Source organism: Mesoplodon mirus (assembly GCF_964341445.2).
Source record: "Mesoplodon mirus genome assembly, chromosome: 1".
NCBI lineage: Eukaryota > Metazoa > Chordata > Mammalia > Artiodactyla > Ziphiidae > Mesoplodon > Mesoplodon mirus.
This window is the reverse complement of record NC_138976.1, coordinates 683,735-705,550: the sequence shown is the minus strand read 5'-3', so window position 1 is coordinate 705,550 and position 21,816 is coordinate 683,735. Positions and strand designations below refer to the sequence as shown.

Sequence of the window (21,816 nt, the reverse complement as noted above, 5' to 3'; positions counted from 1 at the left end):
TGCAGCTTTTCCACTTTATTGCCGGCTGCCTGGGCCCCCAGGGGTGACGCAGGCCATGGGGCCATGGGGCCATGGGCCCAGTCCTCAGGAGAGGCTGCCGGCCGGGCTGGGGGCTCGGCTCGGCTCGCGGGAGCCGGGGACACCTTCCAGAACCTCTCGGAAGTTCTCGGCAACTCGGCCCAGGTGGGAGCCCTCCCAGAAGACTTTGCCGCAGCCCGTGCAGCAGTAGAAATGCCGCAGCCCCGGCCTCCGCAGCACGCCTGCTGGGACCCCCGACAGCTGCAGTCGGGTGCCATTGCCCAGTGTGGCCGGCACGCGGCTCTGCAGGTCCTCCTCCTCCAGCCAGCGGCAAGAGGGCTCGTAGGTGCAGCCCCCGGGGGCCTCCTCTGGGGCTGAGCCTGGACAGGCGGAGCAGCCACCCTGAGCCCCCGCCCTTAGGCATGCGGCCCCCACCCCACACTCTCCAGGGGGCCCTCCTTCCATTTCCCTAGCCACCCCACCCCCTACCTCTCCTACCCAGGGACCTCTGGGTCACAGGTGACTGACCCCTCTCTCTTCCCAGCCCTCCCTGACACTGCCCCCCAACCCCCCAGGGCACAGGGACCGTGCCCTCAGAGTGGTCCCCTCTGCCCCATCCTGGGGTGGGTCCAGATGCCAGGGTCCCTTGTGTCCTTGGTGGGCGGTCCCAGGGCTCACCTGTCTCCTGTTCATCCTCGATTTGGGCGGCCTCGTCACCTGTCAACCAAGGTTGTCAGGGTCTGTTCTAAGGATAGACTGGCAGCCCCGGTGCCCACAGGGCACCTTGAAGTGCCCAGCCTTTCCCCCACCCCCAGCAGAGAGGGCAAAGGGCAGGGAGCCAAGAAGCTTTGGCACCAGCCCAGTCCCCTCCCATGGGAACTCACACCTTGGGAGGTTCTTGGGGCTCAAAGGTCCCTGGGAACCATGTTCTGGGCGTAAGATCGGCCGATTAGGGCACTTGGGGGCCTGAGAACCGGCGGGCAGGGTGGGGCGGGGGCGGCCCCGTGGGTGGTGATGAGCAGATAAGCCCACTGCCAAGGAGGGAGTTTCGCAACCAGCCAGCACCAGGTCGGTGGGCGGGCAGGGGCCCAAGGGACCGCTGGAGCTCAGGGTGTGGGAGAGACCCTGCGAGAGGGCCCCACCCGCACTGAGGGCACGGTGCGACGGCCAGGCCGGCAGCAGCCAAGGGGCCAGTGCGGGATGGAGGTGGCGATGGCTGAGGAGCCCTGGCCAGCAGGTGGGAGAAGCGTCCCCCAGGCCCGATGACCCTCGTAGTTTGCTTGGCCAGCATTTCTTTGCAGATGGTTCCAGATTAACTGCAGCCGGATCTGAACGGATGAGGCGCCCACCCCAGCCCTGCTGCCCGCGTGGAGCCCAGTGAGGCCGTGACCTCCGTCTGGCCTCCCTGCTCCGCCACAGCCTGTCTGGCCCCAGCCCTTACCTGCCAGCTCGTGAGGGTGCTGCCCAGGACACGTGTGAGCCTCTGGGTGGGGTGTCGGGGGCTCGGCGGGGCTGGAGCCCGGGGGGCCCCTGTGGGGTGCACCGCTCGTGCCCTGCCCCTCCCCCCAGCCTCCAGCACATCCTGGCCATGCTGTGGAGAGCTGAGAGCTGCACAGGGCCAGACACAGGCCGTCATGACAGCTCAAGCACTACGTGGGTGGCCCCAAATCTCCGAGGGAGGCGGGAAGGACAGTGAGAAGACAGCACCCTGGAGGGGCGCCAGCTGTGCAGAGGGGCCCGGAGGCACCCTGGCCGCAAGCTCACCCCTTCGGCTGTCCCAAGATGCCCTCTGTAGCCACCCTATCCCGCCCTCCACGGGGGGAAACTGAGGCCGGGCCCCTGAATAGGACCTGCCCTGCTGGGGGCGGACAGCAGGGCTCGACCTCCTTCCTGTGCACCCAGGCTCACCTACGTTCAGACCGCTACTTGGCGAGGCCAGCAATGCAAGTGTATGCAGGTGAACGTGTGCGCTCTGCCGGTGTGTGTTCATCTGTGTGCGCGCGTGACCGAGTGTGCACGGGCACGTGTGTGAGAGCACATGTGCCAGTGAGCGTGTGTCTTCGTGTGCAAGATACACATATGTGTCCGTGTGCGGGTGCGCTCCACGTATGGGGCAGGGTGATTAAGCAGGGCCCACTGCAGAGAAAGTGGGGGACACTATCCCGGGGGCCCTGAGTGCCAGAGCTTCCCGGTCTCCTGGATGAGTGGCCTGCACACCACACAGAGGGGAGCAGAGGCTGCGGCCCTCACCCCGGCCCTGGACACTGTCTGTCCACCCCCACACCCCACCCTGGCACCGGCACCTCCCTGGCCGTCCCCAGAGATTAGCCCTGGGAGCACCCGGTCGCTGGGCCACTGCCCACAGACTCCACGGAGCCCTCTCCTGAGCGAGGCACACTCACCTGTACCGCTAGGGCCTTCTGGGTGGCCGCTGAGCCACACAAGCTGCTTCATTACATCCTTGGAGACCTTCAGGTACTGGTGACAGTTGCAAGCCTAGGGACGGAGGAGGTGCTGAGTCTGCGGAGGTGCTCTCCGTCCCTCCAGCCCCAGCCCTGTGTTCCTTGCAGCTCTGGGTCTGCCCAGGGGGTTTCACAGAGACGCACGACACCTCCCTTCCTCTTCTTGCAAGACCATGGGGCGTACCACGTCCTAGGAGCCCTCCCTGACTGCATGGGCTCCAAGTGGGCCCTGGGCAGCCTCTTCTAATTCCTAAGATGCTAGAGGTCTCTGCCATCACCCAGCTGTCCTCCCCAAATCCAGAGCCAAGCCTAGGCCCCCTGGGATGGCTCAACATTGGTGGGGGACGCAGGCCCAGCATCAAAGGGTCAGGGTGGGCGGCCCTAGAGCTGCTCTGACCCCTCAGCCCATTTTGGGGCATGCCGGGGCCATTTCAGTGTCCACGCTTCTTAATGACGCCTGCTGCCTGCCCTGCGCCAGGAGCTGGCATGGTCTGGCAGCTACTGGGCACCGAGTGTGTGAGGGGCAGGGAGCAAAGCCATTTCCACTTCCACGCAGAGTCCGGGCCGAGGACACGTAGCGGGCTCAGCCCCACCCACCTTACTGTCCCCGAGGGTGGGGGTGGGGCTTGTGGGGCCCGTCCTGCCCTCGCAGTGTGGCCACCCCGGGGCTGCTCCATGACAACCACTGCCGGGCAGGGTGTCAGGTCTGGACATAGGATTCCCAGAGCGAGGCAGGAATATGGGGTGGGGGGCCCGGGCGCCCGCTGAAACCCAGCTCCCAGGCAGGTGCACGCAGGTGTTCTGTCCACGGGGAGGAGGGGCCGTGACGGGTGCTCCAGCGACGGCTCCGGGCCCCTCCTCACCTGGTGAGCCCTGTCAGTGCCCTGGACGACAGCGCCTGGGGTGGGTAGTAGGCGGTGGCCATGGGCTCCTGGAGCCACGGGCTTGGGGCCGGGAGAGGGCTCCTGCCCTGCCCCCCCACACCCTCTTCCCACGGCCTTTCATCACGGAGCCTGCTTTACCTGTGGCCTCACTGCTTGGCCTCCAGCATCACAGCCCGGGGTGGCAGGGGGGTGGGCAGGCGCCAGAGGGCAGGGCCGCCTCTGCTGGGAGGCTGGGGGGGCGAGGCTGATCCTCACACAGGACCCTCCCCTGGGTCTCTCTGGGGGGCCTCCTCCCACTGACCCCGGCCAGACTCTGGGCTGGCCTCCGGCACAGGGAGACCGCTGTGGGCTTTGCCCTCCTGGCTGCAGGTCCAGGGGCTCTTGGGGCAGGAGTGAGGGCAGAGCCCCGGCTGCAGGTCAGGCCCGTGGTCACTCCAGGTCCAGCTGGGGAAGAAGCTGAGAAAAGGCGGGCCGTCTAGGCTCCGGCCGCTGCCCTGGGCTGCCTGCCACAGAGGCCCAGGCTCTCCCTGTCCAGGCCACCCGAGGGGACAGCACCAGCAGGTGCGGGAGGGACGGCTCAGCGGGAGGAGGGTGGGGTGGGGTCCTCTGCAAGGGGTCTGCCAGCCTTCCCAGGACCGGTGGTGTGCACGCCTGGGCGGGGCCGCCAGCTCATGCTGAGTCACTGCGCGCAGACAAACGCCCGGTGCTGTTGTCCGCGAGGGCCGGCCCCACCCTCGGGAAGCGCCGGTGCTAGTTTTCCCACGGCCACTGCCCACTGTCGGGTCTTGCTGTCACCCTGGCCCCCACCCCCACTCCCGGCTGGAAAAGCCGGTTCTGGGCCACCTGCCCACCCCGTCCTGTGGTCCCCATCTGTAGGAGGGCCTGGCACCCAGGGCCTCCCTGTCCATCTCCTGTCCACCTCACGGCCCAGCAACACTTGCCTGACCACCTGCTGTGGGTGGCTGCGGCCCTGCCCTTGTGGGGCTCGGAGCTGAGCACACACCTATCACCCTCCCCACGCAAAGGGGGACGGAGCCTCTGACCTCCCATTGTGGAGAAGGGGCCTCCGAGGGGCTGAGTAGCTTGCTCATGGTCACACTTTGGCTGGCCAGGACCTCACACCTGGCAGGGTCCTTACCCCGCCAGCCCCCAGCCGAGGGGATGCGTGCAGGTGGTGTCTGAACCAGGTCCACTTCCTACAGGGGCTGTGCAGACCCCAGCCTCAGATGCCAGCAGATCTGGGCAGACGCCAGTGGGGGGCCATGGGCGCCCTGGACGGGTGGACAGTGTGGTCTTGTTGGTCCCGCTCAGTCTCCTTGCCCCCATCCAGCCTGGGAGCCTGGGGGCAGGGCGGGCCTCCACCCCCAGAGCCTGGCTGGGTGGGAGGGGCCAGGTGAGTCGGGCAGGAGGGGCTGGGAAGGTTCCTGGCTCCCCTGTCCCAGGGGTCCACCTGCATGCCTGGTTGCCACAGCTTCCAAGGGTGCTTGGGGCCAACGTCCACCGTGACCCCCAACCCCAGGGCGTGAGGCGGCCTCTCCGGGGCTGGGCTGCCAGCCGGGACTGGCCCAGGAGACTGGTGGTGGTCCGGGACCCAAAGCCAGGCGGGCCAGGCCTGGTGGCCCACCCTCTACGGCCTGTTCCCTCCCCCCAGGCCCAAGGAGGGCAGGAAAGGCCACTTCCCTGGGAGGCGCCCCCAGCCCTTCGCTGGGCTTGGCGGGTGTGCGAGCTGGCACCCTCCGTTCCTCTAAGACTGGGACTTGGGGAGGGGGAAGCTGGAGGGCTGAGGGGTCGGTTCCCAGGTGCTGGAAGCCATGCCCATGAGCAGGCCAGCTCTCAGCTCTGAGCCCAGGAATCCCACCCCCACCCATCACTCCCCCCGGGGACTGACTGCCACCAGCGCAGCCAGAGCTGAGCAGGGGCGAGGTCACAGGGTCTGTCCTGAACTGTGTGTCCCCAGGCACATCTGCTCCCACCAGCCGTGGACGCACGCTTGCCGTGGTCCGTGGCGTCTGCTGTGCCACCAGGTAGTGGACGGCTGGTGCCCCGGTGTCGGGAGTGGGGAGAGGGCTGTCACAGGCAGGCCGGACTGGGCCACAGAGTGCGGTGGGAGGGGCCTTGCACACGCTCCTGCCCAGAGCCCACCAGCCCCTCCTAGGGCTGAGAGCAGCACCGTGCAAACTGCTTATAAACACCCTTGGACCCCCATCAGCCCCGGGCCTCCCCGAGTGGGGCGCTGAGGGGGGTGCAGTGGGAGATGGGCCTCACCGGGGGCTGCCAGGGCACAGGGCGTGAGAGAGGACCAGTGGTCCCTAGGGGACAGGGCGGCAGGAAGTGGCCTTTCCAGGCTGGGAGCCTAGTGAGGGACCCAATTCTGAGGAGGACCTGGGCAAGGCTCCCTGCCCAGCCAGCAGCCGGCCTGACCATGCTCCCTGGTAGGCCAGCCGCTCTCCCTGCCCTCAGGCCCACCACCCAGTGGGATGTGAGGTACGGTCAGTCTGGTACCCAGGCCCCAGGAGACCCCATAGGCAGGGAGGAAGGGGGCTTGGGCTGAGAAGCTGTGACACGCTCTAGAGTAGTGGCCCATTTCTTGCTCATTTAGAGCAAATTTACAGCAAAGCAAAAAAGAGCAGAAGAAAATAAACATCATCCCCATACGACCACTGGGCGAGAAAAGCCAGCATGGGGTGGTGGGGTCTCTGGCACCTTCCCGCACGCACCTACACTCGGCAAGTGTCTCCTACTCGTGCCAGAGGAGCTGCAAGGCACCAGCGTCAGTTCCCAGGGCCCTATGGCCCATTTGGTCCCTGCCAAGCGCCACCCCCTGCCCCACCCCTCCCCGGCCTTGCCTGAGGTCCTGAGACCGGTGGGTCCAGAGGCCTCCCTGGGCTGGCTTGTGCACCATGAGCCCCCAGAGCTGCCCCCAACAAATGGTGCAGGGCCAGGGACAAAGGGCTGGTATGAAAGACCCCCGGCCTGGGGGCGGGCCTGACACCTCGCGGACAGGCAGACGGAGGCCATGGAGGAAGCAATTAGGCGCCGCCCTGGGTCTGCTCCACACCTCACTCTCCCACGCTGTCGGGCAGCACTTTGAGGGGTCCTGGGTCAATTGCCCCCCAAGTGCCCGGGGGGTGGGGCTGTGAGCCTCCTTCAAGACAAGCTGGCCTGGCCCAGGAAGGCCCTGCTGGCCCTGGCACTGGGCTGGGGGCTGGGAGCACTGTGGCCCCTCCCGTCACAGCTGAGATCCCAGGCCCTTGCAGGGTTCAACCCCGCCACCTGCCAGCCAGGGGCACGTGCTAGGGCAGCAGGACCTGGCCCCAGGCCCCCGGGGAGGTGTGCGGTTGAGATGGGGCTGCCTGGGAAGGTTGAAACCCCAGCCAGTGCTCTTCTGACCCGTGAAGCAGGCTTGCGGCCCTCTGTCCCCACTGCAGGAGACCTAGGATGGCAGCCCTGCAGGGGCCCCCCGCTCTGTGCCCGCCCTGCCCCCAGGCCCAGGAAGGTCAGTTCCCACAGGCCCGGCCCCTCCCCCACCAGGCCATGGTCCATCCCCTTTGTGGGGCTGGGACAATGTCTCTGCAGACAGAGCGGGGGATGGGCCTCTGGCGCTGTCGGCACCCTGGGGGGTCAGGGGCCACGGGTGCTGGGGCCTGCGGTGTGTGAGAGACCCTGACAGAGCCAGGTCTGGGCACACGCGTGTGCACTGGCACTCCGCAGGCCTGGGGCTCAGAAGCACCCAGGTCCTCGGGGTGCAAGAGCACCAGCTTTGGAGCAGCTGAAGTGTGTCCACGTGTGGGTGTGAGTCAGGCGTGTGAACACGGAGCCTGTGTGACCCGGCATGTCACGTGAGGACATGGGGCCTGCGTGAGTGGATGTGCCTTTGAGCGCTCGCCCAGCAGCCTGCAGTGCCCCGCACATCCGGGGGTGGGGGTGGGGGTGGAGGTCCGGAGGTGTGTTCCTGGGGTGGGAGGAGTCCTGACCGGGAGAGTCCGCCTCTCCAAGCAGATGGGGAGGGGACAGTGGCATCTGGGACAATGGGAGGAAAGCCACGTGCCCCCGGGGAAGAAAGATAAGCATGGTGTCCAAGACGCAGTCTGGACAACACAAGGCCTGACTGAGGGGCACTGCCCGGCTAGGGTCACCCCGGTTAGGGACACAGGGGAGGGTCTGAGCCCCTTCCTCAGACTCTCTGGGGCCGGCAGGCCTATGGCCCGGGAATCGGTCACTCCCTGCCCTGTGTGCCTTGATCCTCTCAAGCCTTCACCCGCTTCTTCTTCCAACTGTGCCAGCCCCAGCCCAGGGCCCACTTAGGACCTGGACGTGCAGACCCCACTGCATGGCGACAGCCGGACTGACAGCCCCGCTTAGACCATCTAAAGCCTATCAGAATGAGACCCCACGTCCAGCTCACTTGGATGGGTCGGGGCCAGTGTCCACTGAGGCAGACAGAGGGGTGTGAGCCACTGGGCCTGGACAGGTGGCCAAGTCCTCCCCTCCTCCTCGCATCCTGGACTCTGACACACGACAGTCACAGCCCCCCTCCAGGGGGACCAGGGAGAACGCGGACAATATGTGAATTTCAGATAAAACATGGGATTCTGCTCTGAAGTTCGCACTTATCGGGGGTCTGTCCTTGCGTTTCCCAAGTCCGGCACCCAGCCCCCCCCCAGGCTCTTAGAAGGAACAGAGAGAGTGAGAGAGCTGCACGGGAGGCCCCGGACGTGCTCCCACGGCAGGGAGACCCCAACGAGGGGCAGCGCTCACTGTCCCCAGGCAGGCATGGCCAGGACCCCCTAGCTCTCCCTGTGAGGTGAGGGTGGGTGGGTAGCCACATGCCCTGGGTTAAATCAAACAGAATCTGGGCCAGAGGATGCCCTCTGGAACCAGGCCCTGGGGTGGCTCCCCATCCCCTTTGGCCCCTCAGTACCTCCCCCTAGGCAGCTCATCCCCCTTGACGCCCATCCCTGGCAAGACGCTGGGCAGCACACAGCCCCCTCCCCGTGGCCCCCAGTTATCCCCACTAGCTGTTTTTCCCCCTCCCCCCACCGTCCACACCGCCACAGCCCCGGCACCCTCCTAGGCGGCACGTACACCTCCCCTGTGGCCCCTGAGCACCCCTCCCTCGAGCACACCCCCAGGCGGCACACAGCCCCCTCCCAGTGGTCCCGAAGCCCCCCCCCCGGTGGCCATACCCCTCCACCGTCCCCGATGAGCCCGGGAGGCGCCCCCTTCCCGGGGCTCCCGGGCACCCCCAGCGCGGCAGGCGCGAGCCGTTCCCAGACGGGGGAGGGGCGCGGGCCGTGAGAACCGCCGGCGGCGGGCGCGTGGGAAAGCGGGAGGAGGGGCGGCGCGGAGGGCGGGGCGCGCCTGGGAACGGCCCCCGCCCCCGCCGGCCTTTGAAAGGGCCACTCAGGGCGCCCGGCCCAGATTCAAAAGCAAACGGCCGCCCGCCCGCCAGCCTTCCCGCGCCGGCGGGGGCGGGGGCGGAGGACCTCGGCTGCCTAGGGCCGTGTGGGAGGGGGCGGGCGCCAGCCGGCGGAGAGAGGGGTGGCAGGCTGGGGAAGTCAGGGAGGGGCCGATGCGGTACGGGCTGGGGGTAGCCCTGGTTGTCCCCCTCCCACCGACAAGTGGAGCCGGGCCCTCAGACAGCAGGTGACAGCCCTGCAGTCACCCACTCACATCAGGCCTGCACCGGGGGCCAGGGGACAGTTCCTGCCCCCGTGCTCTCAGCCCAAGGAGAGGGGGGCTCCAGAGTACTTCTCCAAAGGGTGGTGGTATTCCCAGGATTGGGCTGGGGGCCTGGAGGACTTCCTGGAGGAGGTGACATCTAAACTGGGGCTTGGCAGGCCTGGTGGAGAGAGTGGGTGCTCAGGTGCTGCAGGAGCTGGGGTGTGATGTGGGGTCCGGTGAGGTCAGGAGGGGCCGGTGTGGACAGCAGGCTGGAACGAGTCGGGGCGCTGGCAGTGTGGAGCGGTGGCTGCGGGGCTGAGCCCAGGGGCGGGCGTCCCCCGGCCCTTCCCCCTTCCTGCACCTTCCAGGGCCACTGAGTCAGGCCAAGCAGGAGAGGGGCCCCTCTTCTACTGCCACCTGCGCCTGGTGCAGTGCGTCTGCCGAGACGGGGGGAGGAAGAAGCAGTCCCTACCCAGCCAAGCCCCCCACTTCCCGGGGGCCCCCGCAATGCACTCTCCCTTGCCACTCCCCCAGCTCCAGGGAGGACAGCACCGTTCCTTCTCCCGAGGCCCTGCCCTACCCCTGGCTGGCTGGGGGCACACCTAGGCCCCCACCTGCCCAGGTATCCACCGGCCACGCTGCTCCCCTGTGGAGACCCCGTATCCCTGTGGAGACCTTCGGGGTCTGTGCTGGTCCCAGACGTACCCGACGATGGGCTCTCAGCAGAGGTCCACCCACAGTGGCCCCGCTCAGGGTGGTGGGTGGGCAGAGAGCGGGGCTGCCTGGGAGGGGCTGGGAAGGGGGTGCCCCCACACCCCAGCCGGTCTGACCCGTGCAGCTGGGGAGGGGCAGGTGGCCGGGTGGGAGTGGGGGTGACACATGCCTGCCCCCGCTGTCTCCCACCCACAGGGCACCCACTGCACTGCCCGTCGATCCAAAGGCCCCTGCCCTGTTCGGACACAGAAGGAGTAGTCACTGCCGAGCAGGCCCTACCCTGTCACCCTGAGGACCCTCCCCAGACCCAATCCACAGCTACCTGGGGCCTCCTCCATCTGCAGCCCTGAGGGGCTGGCTGCCTCTGGCCCCTGACCCCAAGGCTGGTGAGCCTGTCCTGCCTGCTGCATCCAGGGCTGAGGGGACAGTGGGTCTGCAGAAGCTAGGCCTGCTATCCTGGGCCAGGCCCCCTGGCTTTGGAGCTGGCAGGTATTCAAAAGGAAGAAGAGACCACCTCCCCTGCTAGATGCCAGCCTGGCCCCTGGGCCCGGTCATCCCTGCCACCGACCCCAGCAGCAGCGGTGGGGGGCAGGGGCTTTCCTGGAAGGGCTGCTTGGTTTCTGCGAAAGCAGCTGTGGGCAGTGTGCGAACAAACACACAGGCGGGGCTGCTGCCAACAAAACCTTATCTACGGACCCTGAAGTCTGCATTTCAAGTGATTGAGCTCGTGGGCTGTGATGTCTGACATCTGGGGGAGGGTGCGCCTCCTGCCCTTCCGCCAGCCCCAGCCCCGGCCACAGGACCCTCGGACTGAGGTGGGTGCCCTCCCCCACCCACCCCATGGGCCTGGCTGGCATCGCCTGCCCCTCGCCCAGAAGGCAAGTCATCCGCGCCCCACCCTCCCTCCCCTTTCTTTGGAGTCCACTGAGCGGCAAGTTTAGAGCTGGCCTTTGACGCCTCTGGCCAGTGGCTCCTGCTGGCTCCGCGGCTGGGGCTCAGAGAGTGGCACTGACGTGGGCCAGGGGGGCACAGAGCGGAGGGACGGGAGACCCCAGCCTTTGTGTCTTACTGACCTTGGGCCTGAGAGGACTGAGCCGAGGGTGCCCACGTGGTCTCTGCCCCTCCCTCCAGCTCCAAGAGGCCTGTCCTCTTTGGCCTCCACCAGCTCCCCCTGAGGCCACGTCACACCGGCCTGGCTTGGGGCCAGCGTCTTGGCCGTGGCTGTGGACTGTTCCCTCCATCCTGTGTGTCTGTGCACCAGTGTGCCCGCCGTCCCACCCTGCACTGTGACCTGTCCGGGCTACACGCCTGTCCTCTGTTAGGCGAGTCCGCGTCCTCTGAGTTCTGACTTGAAGCATCTCAGCCCTTTTAGAAAGTGAACATCCATCAACATCCAGGAGGTACACCCTGGGGGGGCCCCCAGACCGCACAGGGGAGCACCTCTTAGAAGCACACGGTGAGGACCAGGGTCCAGAGGGGAGTGGCCCTGACCGCCGGGCCCCGGGGCACCTTCCCCACAGACAGACACAAAAGGAGCAAGGAGCTGGGTGCCTGGATGGGCGCCTGGCGTGAGCTGGGCTGGGGACTCACACACCCGACCTCCCCGGGCGCTGACCAGAGGGTCCCCTGGCCCAGGCTGTTCCCAGGGACTCATCACAAATCTCGGACCACATGGGGGCCCCTGGTAGCCCTGCGGGAGGATGAGAGTCCCACGTGGGGCAGGCATGGTGGCAGACTACCAGACGGCTGGTGCCCGGGCAGCCCTGCGTCCATGCGCGGGTGTGGGTACGGCTGTCACGCCAGCCCAGGATCCTCCCTAAAGAAGTGGGCCACCGGGAGCAGGAGTCCCCAGGCCAGCGCGATCCAGGTCCTCAGTTCCCCCAAGAGCCATCTGGTGGGAACCAAGGCTGGGCTCTGGATGAGACCCAGAGGGGAGGGGTGGGACCGAGAGGAAGGCCCTGTAGGCCGGGGGGAGGGCCTCCTGGGGTGATCAGCTGGGCCCACCCTGCTGTCACCTCTGCGGGGCTATGCCGAGCTTGCCGATGGGGCCGACACCCCGGCTGGCATCCTGAGTCTTGGGGCATGCTGGGCCCCAACCCCTGATGAAATGATGAAACCTGTCTGGTAGCTCCCGCCACCCTTGAGGGCTGTGACAGGCCCCGCCTGCGGCTGCAGGAGCCAGCCGCCCGGGGTCTCTGCCTGTGCAGGGTGGGGGCCGCTCCTTCTGCAGCCTCTGTGCCTGTGTGACCCTGGGGGCACCGAGTGTGGGAACGGGGCTGGGGGCCACGGAGCACAAAGGCCGGGGAGGGGCGGGGTCAGTGGCCGCTGCGCCTCTTCCTGTCTGTTCCTACGTCTGCAGTTGGCCATCAGGGTATAGGGAGGGTCTCCATGCTCGGGGACAGGCTGGGCATGGGCGCCCCGGCCGGCCCCTGGGTCTGGGAGGGCTCCGGGGCCCCCACCACTGCAGGCCCCCAAGGTGTGGGTGTGTGTGCTGGGGGGCCGCCGGCCCGGGGTCCCCCTCGCATGCCCAGGCCCCAAGAGCCCTCTGCCCACACCTGTTCCCGTGCCAGAGATCAGCCTGGGCGGCCTCCTCCTCTCTCTCAGGGCCCCTGCCCAGCCCTGGGGTCTCCCGGGGGGGTCTGTGAGCCTGTCCCCGAGGCCCAGCCTCCCGTAACTGCAGGCTCCCCCACCATCACCCTCCCCTTCCTGGGGACCCCTGAGCTGGCTCTGCTGAGAGCTCCCTGAGGTGGGGTGACTGTCATCCTGCAGTGGCCTCCCCTCCTGGGGCCCACTTCTAAGGGCTGACGTCACTGGGGCCACGGCCCAATCCCCACCACAGCAGAGGGGGCCGGAGGGACAGAAAAATAGACGTTATGCCCGGCCACGCCTGGGCTCCTGCTTAGGGTTTTTTTTAAACTCAAATTTCTTTGATAAGATCCTTTCCCATGGTGGACAGCACTGGGAATGTCCTCTTGGCGGACGTTCCCGATGGACAATCCCAGGCCCAAGTCGCCAACTTCGTGGGCCATGACCCTGCCCTCTACGAGAGACCCACTGCCCCTCGCCCACTGGGCCCCGGGGTGGGCGGGCGGGCCACCTCCCTGTGACAGGGGCCTCCCCGACGTGGCCAGGCACACAGTCCCTCCAGCCTCACTTGCTCTGGCCTCGCACCCCGACGAGCAGCCCCGAGAGTGGCCGGGCAGGCTCTGGGAACGCTTCGTGTGTAAAGTGGGTTTCCCCTCTGGGAACAGCACCAAAATAGCAGAAGGAAGGAAAAGAAAATGGAAACTCAGCCTGGCGGCGGGAGCTCTCCAGGGAGGTGACCAGCTCTGGCCTGGGCAGGGGCAGCAGAGGCTCTGAGCCAGCGTCCAGGGTGCTCGGGCCCTCGGGGGTGCAGGACAGGACCCTGCCGGCTGAGCACAGCACGGAGGCGCTCCCTGGGTCAGTCCTAAGCGTGTGCTCCCTGCTGGCCGGCGGCCAGTGCCCTTTGATGTCCAGATGGGCTTAGGAGCCACCCTGGCCCTGGCCGTGGCCTCTCAGTGCAGAGCAGGGTCTGCAGCCACAAGGAGCTACTGGTCACTGGGCCTCAGGCCATCACCTCGGGGCATCTGTGCAGCCCCTTTTCTGGGCTTCTTGGGGTCCACCTGCGAGAGGGCCACTGGTTCCCCTGGGCCAGCCCCGAGGACAGCACTGCTCTGGCGCTGGACTGGGTGTAGGCGTAGCCAGCGTGCAGGGCTGGGCGGGCAGCCATTCCTGGCCGCTGCTCAGGCTGAGCTCCTGAGGGGAGGCCGCGAGCACCGTGGCCGAGGGGCTCTGGGGGCAGGTGGGGAGAGCATGGCCCGAGGCGCCCAGCCCGGGTGCAGACACTGCTGCAAGTCGGCAGTGAGACTCCTCTGCTCACCGTGACCAGCTCCACGGCCTGAAGACCACGGTGGGAACCAATCCACTAACCCAGAGCCAGCTGGGTCCTCCCACCCTGCCCCAGATGCTTCTGTGGTGAGCGAGGCTGGGCTCAAATTCAGAAATCCGAGCTTCTCAGGGACCCCCTTCTCTGCCCGCCTGGCCCTGCCATGCCGGCCTTTTGGGGTCCTTGTGCACAGATGTAGATGTCCCCAAACAGCTGTCTTCCACCCAGGGAGGGTCCTGCCCTGGGGCACACCCAACCTGCCTCGCTCTGGAGCTGAGCCCCGCTGGAGGCTGCCGGACAGCCACGGGCCTCAGAGGCTCCCCGGCCCTGGGACCCCCTTCCCGACTAAGGCCCACTGGGCGCTGCTGCCCAGCCTCACACCCGGGCTCCCACCTGCCACCCGTGTGGCCGCACACACAGGTCTCTGCCTGGCGCCCCGCCCCACCCCCGGCAGCCCCGTGTGGCCACTGTTGTGGCCGCCTTCTGCTTCTGGGCCGCAAGCCGTGGACCCTGCCTCTGTCCTCACCAGCTGGGCACGTGTGGAATGCACATCTACCACAGAAGGACAGCGCTGGGCAGGGCCCCAGCTGGGCAGTGAGCCCCTTCCCCCCGCCCCAAGAGCTTGCTGTACCCCGGTGCGCCCTCCAGACCAGATTCCCGAGAGCCCAGACCCTGCACCTGCCGGGCCGCCGGCCAGGGGCTCAGCCTAAAACCTAGGCTCCCAGCCAAGCCCTTGAATCGTATCCTGGATCCTCTGTGCCTCGCCTTCGCGCCCCGCCCCCCAAGCTGCCGCCACCCCTTACCTGGGCAGGTGCACCACCTGCTCCAGGTCTCCTGCCTCCCCGCCCTGTGGTTAGAATTCTGCAAATCTGTCCCGCCTGCTGCGGCCTCCCTGGGCCCCGCTGCCCCCTCGGGACTGTCTCCTGTCTCCCGGGGGCACTGGCTGGCCCCGCCAGGGTGCTGCTCTGTCTCTTGCCTTTGCACCAGCTCCACGCCCCCCCACGGGGCCCAGGTGGGGTGAGGGCAGCGGGGCCCTGGATGCTCTTCCCGCGAAGGGCAGCGGCCGCCTTCTGTGCCCTCACAGGTGCGAAGGCTCAGGCGCTCCCCAGCCAGTGGCCTGTGGCGCGAGTGGGGTTTTCCTCCTGGCTACCCAACTTCCGTTTTCTCAAGAAGACACCAGCAGAGGCTCTGAAAACCTCAGGAAAATGCCCCACCAGGCCCCGCCTGACGTCCTGGGGTCTCTGCAACACTTGCAGCCTTGAGCAGGGACCCGGTACCGTCCTCCCGAGCTCCAGCCCAAGGGACAGCACTTCCCGCCGCCCAGCTTGGCCACCGTCCGTCCTGGCAGGGCAGGGGCCCAGCTTCTGCACAGACTGAACCCCAGGCCAGGCGGTGGGGGTCCAAGGACCAGAAAACAGGGGCTTCCCTCCCTCCTCCCTCCCTCCCACTCTGCTGGGCGCTGGCCCGGGGGGCTGTGCAGAAGCGCGGGGCCCGGCCGGCCTCCACGTGTACCCGGATGGGGGAAGCCAGGCTGAGCTGCCACCAAACAGCTGGGCTTGGGGAGCTGCTCCCAATGCAACATCGTCATGGCCTGAACTCCAGAATATTCTGGGAATAGCCAGCACTCTGCACGGGGACCGGCCCTGGCACTCCCTGCCCGCCGCACCCGTGCAGACCCCAACGCCGAGGGCAGCCATGCCCCAGCCTGGCAGGGCTGGGCCCAAAGGCCGCATCACCTCCCCTCAGCTGCACAGCTCAGGGCAGAGCACCCAGGCCAGTAGGGGAGCGGAGGGGGGCCCCTCCCTGGCGCCCAGGCTGCAGACTCCTCACGGACCTTAACCTTGGGGACGGCTGCCCCGACCTGGGGATTTCCTCAGCCAGACCTTTCTAGACATCAGGGTGGACCCAGCAGCAATCCGTGGCTCTGGACCTTGCCCTCGGAAAACGGGAACCGCCCCAGACAGAGGCACTTTGGTGGGTTCCCTGTATTCCCTCCAGAAGCCCCGTGGGAGGCCAGCCCTGGGCCAGGAGGACATTCCCAACCCTGAGCGGACACCCGCCCTGAGCTGCCCTTTCACTCTCAGCTGCCCACCTTGGCCATGCGGGCCCCGACGCTCTGCCACCTCTTGGCCACAGACTATAGTGACCGCCCCCTCCCCACCCCCGCCAAGCTCCCCCGTGCCGTGGGCACGGGCGTCTGGGGGTGGCGGAGACGAGAAAATGCACAGACCAGGCAGTGGCCACAGCTCACATGAGCAGAAATGCCAAGGCCGTCCCGCCACCGCCAGGGCCTCGCGGGCCTCACCTGTCAGAGCCTGGGGCTTCCACACTGGCCCAGGGCCGGCAAGGGGCACGCAGCACCCACCTGGCAGCGGCTGAAGATGTCCGAGTGGGTGACACGCACGTTGAAATGCCTGATCACGGCTGTGGCTTGCTGCCGGGCCTTGAGGGAGCAGTCCACCGAGAGGCAGCGCCCAGCCCCAACCTGGGCCCGGAGCTGTGGACACGTGTAGCCGTCAAGCGGTGGGCCAGAACCCAGAGCCCACCCAGGCCCCGCCTTCCCAGCTCCAGGCCGAGAGCCTCCACTCTGCCCAGGGTGGGGCAGTGGTGCCGCTCAGCCCCCCTCCCACTGGCCCCACGGCAAGCAGACCCTGAGGTGTGGGCGGCTCAGGAAGTCGAGGCTCAGATGTGAGTCATCTGTGGGGTCCTCACCTTGTGGTATGGCAGCCCTGAGGTCAGGATGATCCTTCCCTCCTGCCTGGCAACCTGGGCAGGAGGAAAAACTGGCAGGTGAGGGTGTCAGGCCAACTCCTGGGGCTGGGGCTTCTTTTGCCCCCATTTCGTCAGCCCCCGCCCTCCATGCCCCAGAGCTGTCTCCGCCTGGCACCTGAGTGGCCACCAGATTCACGCAGCCTGAGGCCGGGCATCGCCTCCTGTTATAGATTTGGTCTCAGAATTGTGCAGACACTTCACAGAATTGCAAACAAAATTAAATTTAAAAAGCAACCTCTAAAAACCCAAAGATGAAACAAGTGAACCACAAAGAGAGAAACATTCCAGATGACACGAAGCCACAGTGAATCGACCATGTATCTCTAGGGCTACAGACCCCAAATGAAAAATACCCGGCAGTAATACTATTGTTGGTGATATAACATCAACATTGCTATTCTGAAATATCTGTGTGTGAATTGTAACATGAAACAGATGGGTAACGCTGGTGTGGTGAGATCACATAATAAACCCCAGATCTGAATGGAAAGCTTCAGATGTATGTTATATATATATCTGATGTATGATATATATTTAAAAGTATTTCATCACTCTGCCTACCGCAAAGGCCTAGAAACAAGAACCAACCCTGCAGCCACGGGCACCCTCACCCAGACTGATTTCTAGATAGGGTCCATGCTAAAGGGAACCAGGCCTTTTTGGAGAAATAGCTGTTTCTAGATCTGAGGAGCTGGAGCATCTCCTTAGATCAGAAAGCAAAGAAGTTATCAAAAAGTCTACAAGCGTCATGTCAAAAGGACTCAGTATGGAAGCCCCCATATGCCACGGTGGGGTACAGTATCTATCAATGAGGTGACAACTTTGACGTGTCCAGCATGGTTCCTTAAAATTCATTAGTGATCTTTGGATAGTGTGAGGGGCCAACTCACCAACGTGAGAGCTGAACAGTGAAACTCGAAAGGAAATGTAGGGGAAAGTCATGACGTATTTGACAAAAGCAAAGACAACACAATTAAAAATAGATAAATTGGACTTTGTGAAAATTAAAAACTTTTGTACATCATAGGACACTGTCAAGGAAGTGAAGAGACAACCCGCAGAATCGGCAAAAATATCTGCAAATCATTTATCTGATCAGGGAGTAACATCCAGAATATATAAAGAACTCCTACACCTCAAAAGCAGAAAGAGCAAATAATCCACTTAAAAAACGGGCAAGGAAGGGACCTGAAAAGACAGTTCTCCAAAGACACACAAATGGCCAATGTGCACATGTAAAGCTGCTCAACGTCATCAGTCATCAGGGAAATGTGAGGCAAACCACAATGAGACACCACTTCACACCCATTAGGATCGCTTTTATTTTATTTTTATGAAGGAAAATAAGTGTCGATGAGGATGTACAGCGATTGGGAGCCCTCATGAGGTGCTGGTGGGAATGTAAAATGGCGTGGCTGCTGTGTGAAACAGTGTTGCAGTTTCTCAAAAAATTAAACAAAAATTACCATATGATCCAGCAATTCTACTTCTGGGTATAGATCCAAAAGAACTGAAAGCAGACACCTGAACAGATACTTATACGTCAAGGTACCCAGTAGTAGCGCTATTCACAATAGCCAAAAAGGTGGAAACAACCCAGTGTCCACCATCAGATGACAAAAACAAATACACACACACACACACACACACACATACGTACAATGGAATTTATTCAGCTTCAAAACGGAAGTAAATTCTGACGTGCTACAGCATGGGTGGACTTCGAGGACATTATGCTCAGTGAAATAAGCCAGACACAAAAGGACAAACATTATGTGATTCCACTAATATGAGGTCCCTAGAGGAGTCAAATCCACAGAGACAGAAAGTAAAACAGTGGTTACCAGGGGCTCTGTGGGAGGGGGAAAAGGAGAATGATTGTTTAATGCATATAGAGTTGTTGTTTGAGATGATGAAAAAGTTCTGGATATAGATAGTGGTGATGGTTGCATACATTATGAATGCACTTAATGCCACTGAATTGTACACTTAAATACGGTTAAAATGATCAATTTTATGTTATGTATATTTTACCACAATTAAAAAAAAAGCAATAAGTGGTTACTTCGTAGTGGTAACAAATATATATCTATGTGATTAATAAAAAACAAAATTAAAAACAAACACACACAATTGAAGTAAATATGAGGAAAGACCCAAACAAAAGGGCAGTCAAGAGTAAAACCAGGAGTGACAAGAACGGAAGGCAGATGTCCCAACATCAACGACAGGTACAAGAGACAGTGGACTCTTATCAGAGTTCTGTCAAGCTATAGCTATAAACCCTGCAACATTCTTTGTCAGAAGAGAGAGGAAACAGAGTTTTCAGGGAAAAATGGCCCCAATGAAAGGTCAAAGCAAAGGAAGTTCTTTTAGTGAAAAAGAGCCTGCTTTTTCTTGGAGTGCATGTGCATGTCCATACATCATAAACTCTAAAAGGGACAGAATACATAAAACAGATTTAATGATGTCTAATTTTTAGAACTAAGAAAAACCACAATGTGTTAAAAATACTGGAAAATAACAGCAGGTAAAATGGAAAGCAGGCAAGAAAGCTAAATTGACCTAAAATCCCTGGATTAATTTTAACTTTAGACTTTGTTAACTCAGAAATAAATGTTAAAATTTCTAGGCCAATCACTAAAAGAACAGAAATAGAATTTATAACTTTCAAACTAACAGAGGAAAAAAATAGAAACCAGGCTGAAAAAGACAAAAAAATATAAGAAATAAAGGGAAAAAAGATCAGAAGTAGGAGAAATAGAAAGCACAAATTAGTACAACTAAACACAAATTATATCAGTAATTACAATAAATATAAATGGACTAAACTAATTGGTTGAAAAGCAAAGACTGTCAGACTAGATTTTTAAAAATCCAGCTAGAAGTAGTTTATAAGTACAGTAATACACCTAATAAGAGCAAAGAAAGTTTGAAAGCAAAAGGGTGAGAAAAGGATATAGAAATACTAACCAAAGAATGCTGGAGAAATGGTATTAATATTAGTTCAAATAGACTTTACTGCAAAGAGCAGTACTAGAGCCAAAGAGGTTCACCTTATAACTGTAAAAGATTTCACTCAACAGGAAGATATAAGAATTCTAAAAGTTGTATGCATGTGCACCTAATAACAACTTTAAAACATATTAAGCAAATACTGACATGACTACAAGGAGAACTTGGTGAAACCACTGTCGAGTTCTTTGATAGAAGCAGGCAGAAAAACAACCAAACAAGATACACAGGATTTGAGCAAACATTAAGTAAGCTTGACCTATTGAGCGTGTGGGAGCAAGAGAGGGAAATGAACATAGCTGGAGGAGACTGTGTCCTTTTAAAGTCCACATGGAACATTTATAAAAAGGATCATCTGCTTGACTACAAAGCAAGTCTTCACAAATATCTAAATCAGCAGTATACAGACTACAATTCAGATAGGTTAGAAATTGATTTTTAAAAGATAACTAAAAAGCTCCCAAACCCCAAGTTTTCTGAAACTGAAAAACAGCCTTTTAAAGAACTCAAGTCAAATAAGTAACTATAACAGATGCTCAAAAATTATTAGAACTAAAAAGTAATGAAAATACTACATATCAAAATGGATGGAATGCAGTGAAAATGTACTTCAAGAAAAATTTATTGCCTTGAATGTTTACCTCATAAAATTTAAAAGGCTGAAAATTAAAGAGCTAAACACTCCACTTGGAAATAACCCCAAGCAAGCAAAAGGAAGGAAACTTTAAAGATAAGAAGAGAAATTAATGAGACAAAAAACACAAGAATGAAATAGAAAGGATCAACAAAGCCAAATACTAGTTATTTGAAAAGACTTGGTAAGTTGACAAACCTCTGTGAGATCAGCAAAGAGGGGGAGCACAAGTGAGCCACAATCAGAATGAAGCTGACCACCTGCAGGTACCGTGGAGCTTTCAAGGAGGAGCTGGACACCACCACGTACGTGAAACACTCTGTGAAATGGGCACATCCAGAAAAAGGTACGGACTACCAAGTGACTCAAGAAGATGCAGACAACTAAGTAGTCCTAAAACTATTAAATAAGAAAGAATCAGAGACTCCTGGAAACGCCTCCCCCCCGAAACACCAGGCTGAGGAGGCCTTGCAGGAAGTCAGCCAATGTTTGAGAGGATAATCCAAATGTTACTCAAAGCAGCAGAAAGCAGAGAGGAAGAAAAACTCCCCAGCTTGTTTATGAGGTGGAAGAGAAGATGGTGAGGAAGAGAAGTTCTGTGTCAGACACGGGCCTGGAGGCAGACCCAGCCACGTGACAGGCTGGCTAGGCTGGGTCCAGACTGAAAAGGTTCGTCACATGCACAGGTCACAGGGACGCTCTCAATGGCTGCAGAGAAAGCATCAGGTAGAATTCAGCTTCTTTCATGATGAAACGTACAGCGGATATGGCACCCGGGGAGCCTCCCCAACCTGGTGTGGGGGCCTGGCAACCACCATGCTTCATGGAGAAACATTCCCTGTCAAGTCAGAACTGAGACAGACGGCCACGGTCACCACCTAGTCAACCCCACCTTGGGGGCCTCGACCACTGGGACAGGATAAGGGAAAGAAATAAGACCCATACAGACTGGAGAGGAAGGAATGAAACCATCCTGTTTGCAGAAGGTATGTCCACAAAGAGAACCCCAACTGGCAGTCAGTTCAGTAGAATTTAAGAGACTTTTGCAAGGTTTCCAGATGTAAGATCAACGCTCAGGCAACTAAGAACTAAAGGTCCACTGCAGTTCTGTGTATCTGCAGAACAGAAAGCAGCACCATGGGCTTCCCTGGTGGCGCAGTGGTTGAGAGTCCGCCTGCCGATGCAGGGGACACGGGTTCGTGCCCCAGTCCGGAAGGATCCCACATGCCGCGGAGCGGCTGGGCCCGTGAGCCATGGCCACTGAGCCTGCGGGTCCAGAGCCTGTGCTCCGCAACGGGAGAGGCCACAGCAGTGAGAGGCCCGTGTACCACAAAAAAATAAAAATTAAAAAAAAAAAAAAAAAAAAAAGAAAGCAGCACCACACGTCATGGCAACAAAGCAGAAGGTTCCTGGGGTGAAACCTCATAGACGCGGCAGGGCTTCGTGAAGAGCTTACAAAACGTGCGTGGAACCCTCGGAGAAGAGCGAGACCAACACTCACGCACAGAGGACTCGACGTGATGACAGTCACTGTCCCCACCCTGGCTCACAGTGTCAGCGAGCTCCAAGCAAAGCCCACGGAGGGGCTGTTTCCAGACGATCACGGGAAGGCGGAGGCAGAGGGGGAGCGAGGTGGGGCTCCCCCTGCAGATGCCAAGGTGAACTGTGAGGCCAGAGGGAGGAGGATGGATGGCAGCAGGGTCCCCACACCACCCCTAGGTCCGGGGATTCGCTGGAAGGACTCAG

The 21,816-nt window shown here is 61.2% G+C and overlaps 1 protein-coding gene across 3 annotated transcripts in view; it reads right to left on the bottom strand.

Moving 5' to 3' along the window:
* EXD3 (exonuclease 3'-5' domain containing 3) overlaps window positions 1–21,816 on the bottom strand; it is a 78,229-nt gene continuing 56,413 nt past the window's right edge. For all 3 annotated transcript variants that reach the window (XM_082628001.1, XM_082628002.1, XM_082628003.1), the window contains 5 exons: window positions 16,362–16,415; window positions 16,015–16,146; window positions 2,421–2,514; window positions 697–735; window positions 1–398 (listed from right to left, as the gene is read on the bottom strand). In XM_082628001.1, the coding sequence (XP_082484127.1) occupies window positions 85–398; window positions 697–735; window positions 2,421–2,514; window positions 16,015–16,146; window positions 16,362–16,415 (633 nt within the window). In that variant the 3' untranslated portion in view covers window positions 1–84. The remainder of the gene's footprint in view (window positions 399–696; window positions 736–2,420; window positions 2,515–16,014; window positions 16,147–16,361; window positions 16,416–21,816) is intronic.